This window comes from Sceloporus occidentalis, unplaced genomic scaffold (assembly GCF_023333645.1).
Source record: "Sceloporus occidentalis isolate IW3139 unplaced genomic scaffold, rSceOcc1.0.p SCAF_4, whole genome shotgun sequence".
Lineage (NCBI taxonomy): Eukaryota > Metazoa > Chordata > Lepidosauria > Squamata > Phrynosomatidae > Sceloporus > Sceloporus occidentalis.
This window is the reverse complement of record NW_028316984.1, coordinates 98,304,626-98,322,314: the sequence shown is the minus strand read 5'-3', so window position 1 is coordinate 98,322,314 and position 17,689 is coordinate 98,304,626. Positions and strand designations below refer to the sequence as shown.

The window sequence follows — 17,689 nt, the reverse complement described above, 5'->3', positions numbered from 1 at the left end:
GTTGAATTGGCCAATTTTTGTAAAGTGTGGTATATTTTTTCATCTATTTGTTCATCTGGAACTTGGTCACATACTAGATTTAAGTAAACATGAACAATGCTGAATGTCTGCCTCTCCATTTCTTGTCAGAAGCAGAAATGTGGCAGCTCAGTCTCAACAGTATAATTCTGTGGGGTTTTCTGATATGCGAGGGGTGGGTTTAGTGGGCATGTCTCAACATGTTTGTGTTCATCAGGCACAGCTGGTACTTCATAGCCCCTGCAAGCCATGGAAAAACAGGTCCAAAACGTTCCTTCAGAGGAGACTGCACAGGGCACAGGAGGGATGGCTAAAACACAGGCCCCAAACCTGACACACCCAACAGATGAAGAATTAGGTAAAATTTGTGCTTAACAATATTAGCACTGCTTTGTGGGTCAAAAAAAAAATTTAGAGGTGGGGGCTAACAACATTAAATGTGTTATTTTGTGGGTTTGTTCTTTCTGAAATTAGTGCCTTTTCTTTACAGAATTGATGTTTGCTGAAGGCAGCCACGAAGGCAATGCGGCACCTGAAACTCCAGTGACAACAAATAAAAGTGGAGGTACAGTGTGTGTGTGTGTGTGTGTGTGTGTGTGTGTTGTGGTATTTAAGGGCTGGGGGGGGTAATGAGTGAGTGAGTGAGCTATAATACTTCTTATTTTGTTTGCTTTTAGACAAATCTCTGAAACGTAACAGAGAAGAACCCCACGATGCTACACCCCAGGCTTCTAAGAAGCCAAAAAATAATGAGCAGGTGATGGTGATTGACGGAAATCTCTTACAACGCTTTGAAGCCCGCAGAAAGAAAGCTGCAACGTTATCGGCCTGCTTTGTGGAGATGCAGAAAATGGTAGCGAAAGGTTGCGCGATCCTTAGACGGGCCAAGGGCTATGAAGCCCATTTGAATTATATGTGGGACAATCCAGTAACACAAGCTCATATGGATGCTTTTTACGAGAGTATTAAAAAATATAACGAGTACATGGTGGACAGGTCCCTTGAACATCGGCAGATAGGCAGAGGTAAACTACAACCAAGGATCAAGAAAGGCCGGAATGGTAAATGGTGCAGGGTGGCGGGGTACTGGAAGAAACCTGCCAATGGTAAACTGTACTGGAGAAGAAGAGTAACCACCCTGATTAACAGATCAAAAAAAGTACTCCACACTCGGAAAAATAATAGGAAATGTAAAGGGGGCCTGAACTCGAGGAGCCTGGTAAAAAACACTAAACATAGTGTTGATAATAACCAGCCTTCTTGTTCCAGCACCCCTTCTTCCGTGGCCTCTGACCCATCCAGGGCTGAGAACCAAAACCCCTGTGACTCTGTTTCTGATAATAACCAGCCTTCTTATTCCAGTGCAGAACCTCAGAATGATTTGGAGTCTTCTGAATCATCCAGGGATGAGAGCCAGCCCCTACCTGCAAACATCCCAGGCTCCCCAGATGATGAGGGCCCCCCTGCCGTGTATGCAGAGCGTGTACGCTCATGGCAGTGGACCCACAGGTTGTATCGTACAGTGCGTATCGGTGAGGAGTTCCGATTCAGAAACTTAGAGCATGTAACATCGTACACGCAAGCTATACACGCATTACACAACTCAATACAAAATATTCTAGACGATCTTAACCAGCGAATTAGTCTGGGAGATTGTGTTCAAATTAGACTGGAGGCTGATGGCCTAAGAAATCCTCTGTATTCTGTTAAAAAAAGTAAGGACCTTTTAAATGCTGAGGATTTTCTATCACAGTTGAGTAACCTGTTGCAAAGCAACATGGAAATCTGTGCCCATTCCAGTTTTCGTCTCATAATTACGATTGTGAAACCCCCAGGGGGCGGAGGGCATAGATCAATAGGCTCCATCCCCTCTAGTGAAATAGTTGCCAGAAAAAGAAAACATTTGGTTGATTTAAATTATACAGGCACTAACCTCTGTTTTGGCGGTGGCCTGATTGCTGTCATGAGTGAAAAGATTCCCACAGATGCAAAACTGCTGACAGCAGCCAGGCAACTGTATAAGGAGCTTGGCTGGTCCGATCAGAAAAAAGTGACCTTAAGTGATATTTCACATGCTGAAAACCACTTAAAAATTAATATTCATGTGGCACATTATTCTAAGAAGGGGTGGAGTCTGTTTAAAACCCAAGGCCCTCAATATCAAAAAACATACACGCTGCTTCTGCATGACGAACACTTCTATGGGGTAATCAATGTAAAAGCCTTATTCGGGGTACGAAATTTTTGCATATTTTGCCAGAGCCTATATAACCATAACAATCACACCTGCTTATATTTCTGTCGCCTCTGCTTGAGAAAAGATTGTGCGGTTGTGGTAGATCAACAGGCTAGGTGTTTTGACTGTAAGCTGAATTGTAGGTCTAAAGAGTGCTTAAAAATACACAGGCAGCTGGTCTCAGAGGGAAAGGTACGCTGTGAAAGCAGGAGCTATTGTCCTAAATGCTCGCATTACCAGAAAAGTTACCATGATGAGGAAGAGTGTAAAGGCCGGCAGTGCACAGTCTGTTGGGGGTTCATCACAAAAGATGATGAACATAAATGCTTCATGCAGCCCCTAAAAACCCCTGAGGTTTCTGTACAGTATCTATTTTACGATTTCGAGTGTCACCAAGCAACTGGTGTACATGTCCCTAACTACTGCTTTGTAAAAGCATTTCCAGGGGAAACTGTAGAGTGCTTTAAAAATGGTAACAAAAGAAAGCGGAGGTATAAGAGAGGGGCTAAAAAGCAGTATGACAGCGATGATGAGGATGAAGATTATGAGTGGCCCCTTGCTGGCAAAAGTTGGGAATTTAAAGGGGAGACATGTTTATCTGACTTTATTACAACATTTATAGACCGCCAGTTTTCTGACTGCACATTCTTAGCACATAACTCTAAGGGTTATGATGGTTACCTGGTGCTGAATCAGCTGGTGAAAGAAAAACTTGATGTAAAAATTATCGCTCAGGGTGGGAAACTGATTTCTGTTACAGTGGAAAAATTGAATATAAAATTTATTGACTCCCTGAGTCACCTCCCTATGGCCCTCTCTAAACTACCCAAAGCTCTAGGCTTTGAGAGCTATAAGGGATATTTTCCCCATTACTTTAACACACCTGAGCATTGGGATTATGTAGGCCCAATGCCCTCAGCTGAAGATTTTGGTGTAAAATATATGATGCCTGGTGAAAAGGAAGCCTTTTTAGCATGGTATTCAGAGAATCAGGATAAAATCTTTGACATGCAGAAAGAGCTTGTGTTTTACTGCAAAAAGGATGTTGAAATTTTAGTAGAGGCCTGTACCAAGTACAGGCATGAAATTGTAGAACTGACAAAAGAAAAGAAGTTAGTGGAGAAAGGGAAGAAAGGGAAGAAAGGGAAAAAAGAATATGAGGAGTGGTTTGCTATAGACCCCCTCCAATTCCCCACCCTTGCAAGTGTCTCTCTTGCGATGTATAGATTTAAGTTTCTGCAAGAAAACACCATTGCAATTCCAAGTTTTGTAAATTACCACAATCAGTTTAAGCGATACTCCACACCGTCTATTCAATGGCTTTTGTATATTGAACATGAGGAAAAGCTTGAGATTCAGCATGCCTTAAATGGTGGAGAGGTTAAAGTTGGAGATTATTTTCTTGACGGGTATGCCGCTGTAGGTAATAGGAAAATAGCCTTTGAATTTAATGGTTGCTTTTATCGTGGATGTGTCCTGTGTTATCCTCCCCAGGAGAAAAACCCTGTGGTGGGGAAATCTTATGAATTTCTCTACAATTCCACACAGAAAAAAGCAGCTGAACTCAAAAGCCGGGGTTTTGATTTGAGAACGATTTGGCAACACGAATGGGATAATATGGTAAAAACAGATGTGAAACTCCAAACGTTTCTTGCTTCATCCCGCCTTCCAGAACCCCTACACCCCAGAGATGCTCTCTTTGGGGGTCGTACAAATGCCATCTGTCTCTACTATAAACCTAAAAGTGGGGAGACAGTGAAATACTACGATTTCACCAGCCTGTACCCTTATGTTAACAAAACCAAACAATACCCTCTGGGGCATCCCAAAGTCATTTATAAGGACTTTGAACCGGTCACAAACTATTTTGGCATAGTGAAGGCAAAAGTTATTCCTCCCAGAAAACTCTATTTTCCAGTTTTGCCTTCCAGGATCTCTGGAAAACTTATGTTTGTGCTGTGTTCAACCTGTGCAGAACAGCGGCAGTTGGACCCGTGCAAACATACAGATGAACAAAGAGCCTTAAAGGGGACGTGGTGCTCCGTTGAGTTAAATGTGGCTCTAGAGAAGGGGTACAGGGTTGTGGAAATCTATGAGGTATGGCACTTTGCACGCAGGTCTTCTGTGTTGTTTTCAAAATACATCGAGATGCACCTACGACAGAAGCAGGAAGCTTCAGGCTATCCTCACTGGTGTGTTACCGATGAGGACAAAAACAAGTATATAAAGGAATATCATATGAGGGAGGGGGTGCTTTTGCGCAAAGATCAGATCGCTGTGAACCCTGCAAAGCGCCAGATTGCAAAGCTGTTTTTAAATTCTTTGTGGGGGAAGTTTGGGCAGAGAACAAACCTCCCTCACACTCAGGTGTTGAGAGACCCCGATGAATTCTTTCAGCTGCTTTTTTCTGATGCTTACAAGGTTTCAATGTTTGAATTTGTTGACGATGAGGCTGTTTGTGTCTCCTGGAAATATTCCGACGACCGGGTGACAACCTCGGGTAGAAAAAACGAATTCCTTGCCTGTTTTACAACGGCCTATGCACGTTTGGAACTTTATGCACTCTTAGACAAGCTTGGGAGACGTGTTTTGTACCATGACACAGACAGTGTCATATTTGTGAGTCGGGAAGGAGAGTGGGACCCTCCTCTCGGAGATTTTCTCGGGGATCTCACAAGTGAGGTTCCTGCAGATCAGACCATTACAGAGTTTGTGTCAGCAGGGCCTAAGACCTACGGTTATAAGTTGTCTAACGGCACAGCCTGCATGAAGGTCAAGGGGATTACATTGAACAGCGCTAACTGTGAAAAAATTAATTTTGACAGTCTCAAAGACCTGGTATTCTCCTACGTCTCAGACAAGAAAGGTTCCACACCTCATGAAATTGTGGTACAGCAGCCAGGTATTGTAAGAAATAAGCAGCATTGGACACTTCACACTAGAAATCTCAAAAAAACACAAAAAGTTGTTTTTGATAAAAGGGTCATTACTGAAGGATTTAGGACACTTCCTTATGGCTACTAAAATGGAAACACGCTGGCAACACCCATTCTCAGCTATTCTCGCTGGACCTAGTGGCTGTGGGAAGACGTTTTTTATAAAAAATATGCTGGATCATGCTGGTAGTGTGTTCTCAGAAATGCCTGAAAATATTGTCTGGTGTTACAGTTGTTGGCAACATTTGTACAAAGAACTCCAATGTAAATACCCTATTATTCAGTTTGTACAGGGGATGCCTGATAAATTTGATGATGATGAACTGTTACCCCCCAATAAAGTAAATCTTTTGGTTATAGATGATTTGATGATTCATGGTTCTGAAAATAGAGATCTTGAGCGGGTTTTCACCCAATTTGTACATCATAGGAATCTGAGTGTATTTTTCATTACCCAAAATATTTTTTGCAAAGGAAAAAGTAGCCGGACCATCAGCCTTAACGCTAAATATATGGTGCTCTTTAAAAATCCTCGGGACAAATTACAAATTGCTACTTTGGCTCGACAGATGTATCCGGGAAATGTCAATTTCTTCATGGAGGTGTTTGCTGATGCTACAAACAAACCTCATGGGTATTTAGTGCTGGATCTGAATGCTAACACCCCTGATTCTTACAGGCTAAGAACTTGCCTTTTCCCTCCAGATTTGCCTGTGGTATATATAATGAAGAAAAACCATTCCCACCACAAAAGGGCCCGGTTTTAACAATCCAGGGCTCTGTTGTTGTCTGCTCCTCCATGGGGAAACATGTCCAGTCGCGTAAAGAGAAACTTGGCACTTTTAAAACTGCTTATTACAGTGCCTCCTCGTCAAAGAAAGGCCATTTTGTGTTCAGCTTCGGATGACCTTGTTGCAGCCATTTCAGAAATAGCCCTCAATACTTTAAAAGGCAACATTCCTTTATCCCCACAGCAGGTGCGTGTATTAAAAAAAAGACGCACCCTTATTAAAACTCTGGGTAACAGTAAATTGTCCCTGAGAAAAAAGAAGTACCTTGTGAAGCAGTCTGGGGGTTTTTTGGGGCCACTGCTAAGTTTCGCAGTTCCTCTAATAACAGGCCTTTTAACTAAACAGTGATGGAATATGCTGAAAAAATGTATTTGGTCCCCAGCCATCAGCTAGAACAATTAAAGGGCCCAGCTTCTAAAGATGAAAACATCAGAACTACAGCAATCTCTTCCTTAGATACTGAAATGCAGGCAATTCTACGTAGGACCGACTTAACTGAATATGAGAAAGCCAGACGTTATGATGCTTTACTCCAAAAATATCTAACTCATGTAAAACAGAAGGAGGCAGAGAAACAAAGTTTAAATCTGTTTCTACCCGAATCCCCTTCTGAAGAAGTTGTGATGAACTCCCCTGATGGCATGATTCAAGAAGTGTTGGACAATCTGCCTGTCAGGTACAAAAATAATGCAAGATTGTTACTAAACAAAATGAGTCAAAACAAAAATGTTTCTTCGTGGGATGACAAGGGCGTCTTTGTGTATAAAGGAGAATCTGTAACTGGATCTAATATATTGGACTTAGTCAAAAGTATAATACAGCCTCATGCTTTACCAACCAAACGCCTCCCCAAAGGCTGGGATGTTTTTTTGAGGGCCATGGCTGAAATAAACGCTCCAACTTCTGTGGTGGGTAACACTGCCAATAGAGAACTTTTGAACCGTTTAAAGAACCCTGAAGATTCTTTGTCACTTACACCTGTACTGTCACACAGATCTTTTAAAAAACAACGGCATGCTGCTTGTACCTGGCTCACTTTATAACGCCGCTATTTTTTAGAAAAAGAAATAGAAATAAAAGTCTTCTTTTTAAACTATTTGATAGTCTGTGAGTGTTTTTTTAAAATGAAAATAAAAGCCAGGACACAGATTATGTTTTAATAAAACCCTCTGAGGGGGTGTGTTTATTAGGAAATGCGGTGGTGAAATTCATTACAGGATACACATCCCTGAGTAGTCTGGAACATGTCTGAGACAAGCCCGGGCAAGTTCTTCTTCTTTTTCACAAACTGTACAACCATCTCATCGTTTTTTTCCAAATTGTGAGAATATAGGTCTTGAATATTTTTAAATGTCAGGCCCTTGCCGCGCTGTTGCAGAAAAAACACACAATGATATCCACAAACCACAGAGTCTGGGGCTTGTACTGGATGACCCTGAAACACAGTTTTGTAGCCATTTTTTCTTAAAAAATTCATGATTGTTTTAGGAAACAGAGGGTGGTCTGGAGGGTGTCCGTAGGAGTCAAAAAATTCGCCATTTTTTTCTTCTGTCAAGTATATAGCAAGCCAATGTTCTCCTGGAAGGTTGTGAGGATGGGTGTTTATGACCAAGCTCAGGGGCCTTTGCAGCAGCTTCTTTCTGGGGAGCATGTCACAGGGGAAGACTCCATAGAAGCTCTTCCGAGTATAGGGGTCAGAAGTCAGTATGCGGGTTAACTGCAGGCTATCCATGTTACATATAATCAAACAAGACATTTCTTCGTTGATTTATTTCTATCACATTGTCAAAAACTCCATAAACAACCATATTGACAGTGGTTGGCAGGGGCCTGGCAAAACGCAGCTCTGCCCTCAGGTTTCCAGTTTTAATCAAAGAGTAGTGGTCACCTCCTTCTTGATCTGGAGTCAGGTCAAATGCAAAAAGTGTGTAACCTCTTGCATATTCTTCACGGTTAATTAAAAGAGACCTGTCTTTCATATGCTTGCCCGCCGTTTGTACCAAACTCATATACTCTCGCACACAGTTTCCCTCTTGAAAATCGGGCTGAAACGGTTTCATTGGATTCTGTTCTCCATCCAGGTAAAGGGCCGCAAAATTAATATCATAATGTTTAAAGTTAAACGGATTTTTGTTGTAAATACCGCTAAAGGCATCATTGTCCACCAGGCCTATAACCACCTGTTTAGGTAATTGTCCCAGAAACAGGTTCTCCTGATTAGAGACGCGGCTGCCTCTCGGGATGCTGAACACTTTCATACTCACACGATCCACAGGATATTTGGCATTGGAAGTCAACAGTCCTTCGGCGTGTCCCAGGCGGACACCAGGGGACACCCTCACCTTTTTGACAAAAAGGGAGGCTGATAGAATTTGCAGTTTGTACTGCCTGTCTGCAGCATCGCTCATTAAGCAGAAAGCATCTTTGTTGCGGGTGAGTTTAATTTTCACATCAACGCCATTTAGCAAAAGCTTTTCTTGAAAAAACAGGTCAGCATGGAGATGGCCCAGCAAGTCTATCTTTCTACTTGCAGCCGTCAGGGCTGCTCTTTTAACAAAACCTTCATTATCCCCATCCAGCTCAGCTGATTCATGCTCTCCAGCTGTATCTTTATAAAACAGGCCTGCAGAAAATTGAGTTGCTAGAGTGTCATCGCTGTAGTTTAACACAGATTCAATGAATGATCGGTAAGGATAACAGTTATTACTCTGGCTGACGAGACGATCTGCTATAGTAATATCAACCTGACTGAAAATGGAGGCTATTGGATAATTCACCAGCCCTACCTTGGCATCTTCTGCAAGGTTTGACCCATCTTCATTCACTATTTTACAGGTCAAATAGAGGAGCGTGTTGTTCAGATCCATATAGTCCTCACCATTCCCGGCAATGAAAAAGTCAAGTGGGGCAGATTCTGTAAGAGCAGTCAGTGGGGGAACCTCAATAAACACACTTCTCTCAATACTGGTCTGAGTAGGCCCAATGTGGAATAAATCTAATTCAGATTTAGTGCACTCTTCAGAGCCACAATGGATAAAGGCCATGATGCTGGTTTAAAAGATGTCCCTCTTAGCCAGAGCCCTCTGTCGCTTTCGCACAGCTCTCCGCTTCTGAGTTTTCTTTTCTTGTGGGACTTTTCTTTTAAGGGGGTGGGGAGGGCCTGTCAGCCTCGCCTGTGATGCTTTTCTTTTTAACCCCTTCCTTCTTTTAATGTACATCAGGCCCGATCCTTCTTGCAGATTTGGAGGTGTCACTCTATTTAGAACTGCCTCAGTCACCTTGCCAGCAACATCTTTGGCAATATTACGAAAAGCTGTTTTTGCGTGAGGTTTAATAATGTCCAGGCCTCTTCTTAAAAGCGGTACAGCTTTTCGAAAAAGGCCTCTGAAAATCCCACCAAGCCCTGCCCCATACATTTGGGGGACACCCTGATATCCAGGAAGGCCATTTCCAGCCTGGGCTCTGTAATAATTTCTGTAAAGGGCTGGGTCCCCATATGATTTTACGATCACCATTTTTTTTTTTTTTTAAAGATGCAGAGTTCTCCTGGGCCGGAAGTGAAGCTTCACAATCACCTTTCCAAAGCGAAATGGGACTTTTTTGTTCTGATCTGTCTTTATCTCAACAGTGATGGTGTCAACATGGTGCTTGCTTACAGGAATGTAGTGAGGCTTGTCATAACAAATATTGACACGCTCATTATTCTGTCCTTGCACAGGTACGCAGCGTAGCAAAGGCACATAGACGTCCCCAACTATCTGGTGCTCCACAATATCTGTGTAAACATATAAACTGGTGAAACCCCCAGTGATGTCTGCTGCGAAAGGCAGGATTTTGACATGATGGTTGGGAAACAGCCCTAATATGTAGGATAATTCTGCACCAACCATCAGTGTGTATGTGCCATCTGTTTCAAGCCAAACCTTTCTGGACACTTGGTCATACCGCAGAACCACTTCTGGGGGATCATTGTGTGTTTTTATAAGGCTATTCATGTGTGCAAGTAGTTCAGGGATACTTGAATAATAGCCCCGTTGTAGAAGGTAACGCCACCGCCTTTTCCCGTTTGCAATTTCAAACCACACATCAGAAGTTACAGTGTTCCAACTATGAGGGTACTGTATCTCGGCCAGGCCTACCTCCCACTCCCCAGGAAGCTCCAGAGGTCTTGCGACAGAGATAGTAAAACTTGAGATCGTGTTCTCTGGAAAAACATCTGCACAGGCATTACTTGGAAGTACAACATAAAAGCTACCATCCCCCATTGTTCCACCTCTTCACCAGCAGCTATTACACAGGTTTGCCAACTTCAGAAGCAAGAACCCAACTGTTGAATTTGCTTGGCCATCCTAGCCATTTCACTAGGTAATGCTTCTTTCTACCCTTCCCTTTTGTAGCTAGAATTTTCTCAATCCTGTATACCTGGTCCTCTGCAGTGTTAATCTTTTGTAATTCTTCAGGATAAAAGCTGCCAACCACAGTTTCACCATCATAATCTTTCAGAAGAAACACAGGCCTTTCTGCTTTTCTGATGACATGGTCCACAATGAATACCTCTGTAGTAAAATTCTGTTCATAGCCCTTAGCAAATATTCCCTTGTTTTTAGAAATCCTAACGTGGTCTCCTTTTCTGAGCACTGGCACTTCCTGTTTTCTTTTGACAGGGGTCCCATAAACTGTTTTCCACACTGCTAGGTCATTGGAATCATTGACATCAACAGGCCTTGCTTTGATAGTACGGTGAAAACTATGATTATAACTTTTTATAAACAATGGGAGGGCATCAATATAGGTGAAGGTGTTATTGGCTGTGAAGTACCTCCACATTTTTGTTTTTAAAGTTCTGTTAAACCGCTCCACAACTGCAGCTTTAACTTCATTATTGGTGACAAAGTGATATACCCCATGTTGTTTTAAAAGGCTACTTACAGGCTTGTTTAAGAACTCGGAGCCACGATCTGTCTGTAACTTAACAGGTTTTCTGTTATTTTCTGAGAAAATAGTATTAAAGGCTCCTGACACTTCTCTACCTGACTTATCCTTCAGAGCCACAGCCCAGGCATATTTTGAAAGGATATCTATCACGGTTAAAATGTACTTGTAACCCCGATTATACTTAGAAAATTGTTGCATGTCAACTAAATCAGCCTGCCATTGAGAATCCACTTTAGATACAACAGTCTTGTTTCTTTTAAAACGGACCCTGGCTGGCCTATGTAGTGTATAACTGTCCTGTTTGGAAAGCCATCCAACAACCTCCCCCTTCCGGATGGTTTTGTTCTGCTTTTTGGCCTCTAGAAAGAGGGGATGAACACCGCCAAAGCTTCCAACTTCTTCAGGGTCGTAGTATATTTTCTTTAGGATTTTTTCATGTTCTGACATTTTGTCAGCTGCTGTAAATATGAACACGCAGGTATAGATCAAACCATTTTTATTGCAAATTACACAGAGCATATCTAATCTTCAGGCTTGAAGGAAACACATGAAACACAGGATATGTTTACATTCTGAGAGTTTCCGAACTGAAGATTCTTCACGTCACTTTCATGCACACCAGCCTCCTGTTGGCAAAAACATTTAAAACATCTTTTAGTAAAAAACCTCTGCATGCAATGCACCCCCCACCTCTCTCTTTCTTTAAAAAAAAAAACAGCCACTCAATACAAAAAACTCTTACCGGTAAGCTGTCATAACCTGCATCTGTCTTTTCAGAGTTGTCCCCCAAGGCAGCCTCCATCAGGTCATCAAGGAGTGATTGGTTAGCCGATCCAGCTGTGTCAGGCTCTCCCACCGAGCTCTCAATCTTCTGTGGGGCTGCTTTACTAAACACACTGCCATCTAGCTCTTCTGGATCAGAAATCAGAGGTCTTTCCCTCTTCGGGAAAAGTGCTTTCAGATCACAACCGCAATCACACTCTAGGTCAGATCCATTATCAAGGCCATCTATACTCCCGTCCGGCGAGCTCATGGTTTTAGCCCCAGCCTCTTGGCCTGCTGAAAAAACAAACACGGGGGAATCCTTCACGGTGGTCTTTTTCTTACCAGCACGGGTTTTCAGGTCTGCAGGAGTTAGCGAGAGAGGCTTCGTAAATTCTGCCCAGCCTTCCTTAAGCAAGGGTACCGGGGGTTTGGAAAAACCCATAGGTCCTGGCAGTAGCGGGGGGAAAGAGGTGAATCTAGGGGCGGCCTTCCTTGCAGGTTGCTTTTTTCTTGCTGCAGATGGCCTGGAAAAACCGCCAGAGCTTGGAATAGCGGTGGTTGACTCCACGCTGTCTTCCCTGAACATGTCTGGGCTTGCCCAAAGGCTTCCTGTAGCGTTGCTAAAACCGCCTTCTGATTGGCCCTTTTAAATCATCATGGTCACATGAGTCCCTTCAGACGCTCCACCTACAGGCGGGGTTTCATGCTGGGGTGGGGCCACAAGCGGGGGGCGTGGCCGGATATCCGGGGAGGGCAGGACTTCCGGCAGAAGGCCGGATATCCGGGGAGGGCGGGACTTCCGGCAGGAGGCCGGATATCCGGTTAAGGCGGGACTTCCTGTTAAGGCGGGACTTCCGGGGCGGGGCACCTGTCAGTGGGCGGGGCTTATGAGTTTGACGAGAGGTGCCACCCTTTACTACTGATGATGGTAACTGTGAAGCAATGAGCTGGCAAGCCTGGGTAAAACTAGTCTATCTCAGCTCATGGAAAGCTGTGAAGTGGGCCTATGAGGGCAGAGAGGCTATAACCTAGAGGCTTCCCTGTTTAAAAATAAAAAAGGTTAGGGCAGTCGGAGACCAAGTGGAGACCAGTTATGAAAAAAGGAATTGATATGACTTGAATAGGGTTTGCTGTGCTGCAAATAAGGAAAGAGTTCAGGGTGTTCATGTTTAACTGAATCGTTATATAATAAACCTTTGTGTGTGTATACGTCTATGTGTGCCTTCAAGTTGCCAGTCAATGTATGGTGACTCTATAAATCCATAGAGTTTTTTAAGGCAAGGAATCCTCAGGGGTGGTTCTGCCAGTTCCTTCCTCTGGAATATAGCACACAGTACCTGGTATTGGTTGGTTTTTATTTAACAATTGAAAGGAAAAACTGGTCACAATTTACCACACTGAACCCACTGATCACCACAGCCACTTGTCCAGAAGAGCAGTTACCTTAAGATCCAAGTAACTTTTTGAGCTAACTTTCAACTGAGCTAACTTTTAAATGGAACATATATAAAAATGGAGAAATGAGGAAATCACCAAAGGGGAATTCAAACAAATAGCTAGCCTCTGTAGGGGTAAAGTCAGAAAAGCTAAAGCACAGAATGAACTCAGGCTTGCTAGAGAGGTTAAAAACATCAAAAAGGGCTTTTTTGGATATATCCACAGCAAAAGGAAGAAGAAGGAAATGGTCGGGCCACTGTGTGGAGAAGATGGCAAAATCCTAACAGGAGACAGAGAAAAGGCAGAATTACTCAACACCTTCTTTGCCTCTGTGTTCTCAGAAAAGGAAAAGAGTACTCAACCTGAGGATAATGGAGCCGAATAGGGGAATTTCAGCACAGAATAAGCAAAGAATACCTTGTTAATCTAAATCAGTGCTTCTCAATTATTTTCTGTCATGCCCCCCCAGGAAGAAGAAAACATTTCGCCCCCCCCCGCCCCCCCGCACGACTGTAAATAGTATCATTTGTCTATAAAATTGTTATAAGTACACCTCTGCATAACAGAGCCTCGCACCCCCCTTTACGAAGCCTCGCGCCCCCCCCTGGGGGGCCCGCCCCACTATTTGAGAAAGGCTGATCTAAATGATTTTTATACACGGATTCAAGCATACACGGTTTGAAAATGTTCCAAAAAAGTATAAATTTACCTTGATGTTCCATTTTTTATTAGGGACACCATTTTGCTATGTCATTATATTTAATGGGACTTGAGCATACACGGATTTTGTTATACACGGGGGATCTTGGAACCAAACCCCAGCGTATAACAAGGGTCCACTGTACAGTAATTCTCCAGGACCAGATGAACTACATCCAAGAGTATTAAAAGAACTGGCAAATGTAATTGAGAACTCCAGGAGAAGTCCCAGTAAACTGAAGGAGGTCAAACATTGTCTCCATCTTCAAAAAGGGGTAAAAAGAGGATCCCAACAATTATTGTCCAGTTAGTCTGACATCAATACCAGGAAAGATTCTACAGCAGTTCATTAAACAGAGAGTCTGTGAACATCTAGAAGGCAATTCCATAATCACAAAGAGTCAACATGGGTTTCAGAGAAAGAAGTCATGCCAGACAAATCTAATCTCTTTCTTTGATGAAATTACCAGCTTGGTAGATGAAGGGAATGCAGTGGATATAGTATATCTTGATTTCAGTAAGGCCTTTGACAAGGTTTCCCGCGACATTCTTGCAAACAAGCTTGAAAAAATGTGAGCTAGACAAGGCAACTGTTACATGGATTTGGAATTGGTTGTCCGGCCGAACCCAAAGGGTGCTCAACAATGGCACCTTTTCATCCTGGAGAGAAGTGACCAGTGGGGTCCCACAGGGCTCTGTCCTGGGCCCAGTGTTATTCAACATCTTTATCAATGACTTGGATGACAGAATTGGGAGCATACTTATCAAATTTGCAGTTGACACTAAATTAGGAGGAGTAGCTAATACCCCAGAGGACAGGATCAAAATTCAAAATGACTTGAATAGACTAGAAAGCTGGGCCAAAGCTAACAAAATGAAATTCAACACGAAGAAATGTAAGGTACCACACTTAGGGCAGAAAAATGAAATGCATAGATATAGGATGGGGGACACCAGGCTTAAGGAGACTACATGTGAAAGGGATCTGGGAGTCCAAGTAGACCACAAGTTGAACATGAATCAACAGTGTAATGCAGCAGCTAAAAAGACCAATGCAATTTTAGGCTGCATCAATAAAAGTATAGTGTCTAGATCAAGAGAAGTAATAGTGCCACTCTATTCTGCTTTGATCGGGCCCCACATGGAATACTGTGTCCAGTTCTGGGCACCACAATTCAAAAAGGACATTGAGAAACTGGAGCATGTCCAAAGGAGGGCGACAAAATGGTGAAGGGTCTGGAAACCATGCCCTATGGGGAACGACTTAAGGAACTGGGGATGTTTAGCCTGAAGAAGAGAAGTTTAAAAGGTTATATGACAACCCTGTTTAATTATTTGAAGGGATGTCATATTGAGGAGGGATCAGAGAACAGGACCCGGAACAATGGATGCAAGCTGCAGGAAAAGAGATTCCACCTCAACATTAGGAGGAACTTCCTGACAGTAAGGGCTGTTAGACAGTGGAACACACTCCCTCGGAGTGTAGTGGAATCTCCCTCCTTGGAGGTCTTTAAACAGAGGCTGGGTGGCCAACTGACAGGGATGCTTTGATTGACATTTCCAGCATGGCAGGGGGTTGGACTGGATGGCCCTTGTGATCTCTTCCAACTCTACGATACTATGATTCTATAAGTATCAGATCCAAGGAGGGACCCAGAGGATAAAAGAGCAGGGTAAGTGACAGGAACTCAAGGGCTGGAACTGTGGGGCCCACCTGGTCAGGGATTCCACAACAGAAATGTAGTTGCTGTGTGGATTCATAACATCAGAACTGTTCTGGCTCACTTGGAGCAGGCTTGTGATTCTGTAAAGATCACTACCTTCATGATCTGAAAATACAAAACAATTAACTGTGGGATGTGAAATTGGCTCATTTTGCTTTTGTTTCTGTAAGAGATTATCCCATGGTGATTTGCATTCCATATTACACAAAGCACAGTTATTTCTTTGCCAAGGTTCTGGCCCATAAATTTGCAAACCGTGCAGCAATAACTGCCATTCAACAATGGCAAGTTGTCATTTTCATGTAATCTAACTCCTGCTAAGATGATTTTAATAAAACATTTTATAAGGGTGCTGAAAAAGGCAGGATTTGAAGTGCTTTGGGGTTTTTTTAAGATTTTTTTTTTTAAGATTTAACATTCATTCTTGAGATCTAGACTATTATAACATCAACTGCCAACTCTCTATGTTGTCTGTTAAGGCAATTCCACAAAGATGGAGCATACTTTCTTAAGCCCTGCTGAGAGACCATCAGTGTATTCATAACCGAAGGATCAAGAGACTCAGAAATCTGAGTATTTAAAAATGATTTCACCCCATGGATGTCCAGTTTCTAAAAGGGATACCAGCAGCACTGATTTTAGTAAAATGATACTGACTAATGCTTACCAATAACTACTGAAATCTTGAAGTCTGTTGTTACTGTATTTGTTCAGTCTGCTGCTGAGCAGCTGAAACTGAAGCTTGTATAGTGAACAGAACTTGGAACCACTATGCTGGGAGTTACTGGGAGTTGTAGCCCCAAAAAAAGTACATTTCCAGGCTCTGTGATATTTTACTCAAGGTTTGCTCCTGTGATGTGCTATATTAGGCCAAAATAATGAGTCTGTTACATAAAAAAAAAAAAGCTTAGGAAAACCTGTACTTTGTGTACTGACTTTTCAGCCCTTTAAACTTGTTACATTAGATGGAGCTTTTAATGGATCTTATTTTATTATTTATTTATGAATAAAATGAAATAAAAATAAAATCATAATTAATAATAAAATAAATAATTGTAATTATGTTTTAATCATGTTTTAAAAACATGTGCTTGCAGAAAGGTAATTAATTAATTGAAATAAATTGAATGTGATGGCACCCACTTCACTAGACTGTGTTCCCAACTAATTGGAAAGTGATCCCTCCTGTAACCACCAGAGTTTTTTCTTCAGGACTGAAGAAGCCTTTATTGGGTGGGTGTTACTTAAATATCTGTTGGAAGGAGATAAATGGACTGCATATAAAGTCACACTTCCATATTCAAAGATTCTTTATCCACGGATTCAACCATTCACAGCTTGAAAATATTCCCTATCTATCTATCTATCGTCCAAAAAGCAAACCTTTTGATTTTGCTATTTTATATAAGGAACACCATTTCACTATGCCATTGTATTTAATGGGACATGAGCATCCATGGATTTTGGTATCTACGGGTGTTCCTGGAACCAAATCCCAGTGGATCCCAAGGGCTCACTGTAGTGGAACTCACATTGGTGGTGTGTGTTTCTCCCTGTTGTATTGAAGCTCACATTTGTTCTATTTGTTCCTAAAGGAAGTTTCAGCATGCTGCCAATCCTTATTGAATTTGTAATCTTAATTAATGCTTCATTTTTAATATTTAATTTCCTTTTTGAAAATAGTATGGGAAATATACCTGTAGCTGGGTTAGCGATCAACATGCAGGAGCCAACTTCTGTTCTTCTGTTTCTATTATGCAAAATGGGTGTGAGTGCAAGCATTTAGAGTAAGTACTGTTAGGGTAGAATGGTTAGAAATGTTTTCAGAACCCAGCGTGTGATAGAAAGGTGGATTTAACTATGCTACTCTTGAACCAGAACAGTCATGGCCAGGGAATATATCTGAATGGCAACATACTTGTCACTTCATCTTGGAAAGATTTAGATAGCATCTTTTGCATTGGGAAAAAGTAGAAACTTGAAACCATTCAAGATCTAATCTCACAGATTTCTGTATTCTAAAGATACATGGATAAAACAAGTTGCAGTACTAATCTAGGGATTACACTTTGATGCATTTTGTCTCTGAATTTTCTACAGTTCAAGAGACTTGGCTGTGATACTAGCTACCCATTACAGATGGTCCCA

At 42.2% G+C, this 17,689-nt stretch overlaps 2 protein-coding genes across 2 annotated transcripts in view; one reads left to right on the top strand and one right to left on the bottom strand.

Annotated features, from left to right (window-relative positions):
- LOC149314394 (oxysterol-binding protein-related protein 5-like) overlaps nt 1–17,689 on the top strand; it is a 642,611-nt gene that overhangs the window by 396,218 nt on the left and 228,704 nt on the right. The gene's annotated exons all lie outside the window — the stretch shown is intronic.
- On the bottom strand, nt 7,715–9,025 carry LOC149314395 (uncharacterized protein F54H12.2-like). The gene has a single exon (XM_089523098.1). It carries the CDS (start codon nt 9,023–9,025, stop codon nt 7,715–7,717), a length of 1,311 nt encoding a protein of 436 aa, XP_089379224.1.

Bases quoted from the DNA above. Each gene is read 5' to 3' on its own strand.
- LOC149314395 (XM_089523098.1), bottom strand. From the start codon at position 9,025: ATGGCCTTTATCCATTGTGGCTCTGAAGAGTGCACTAAATCTGAATTA.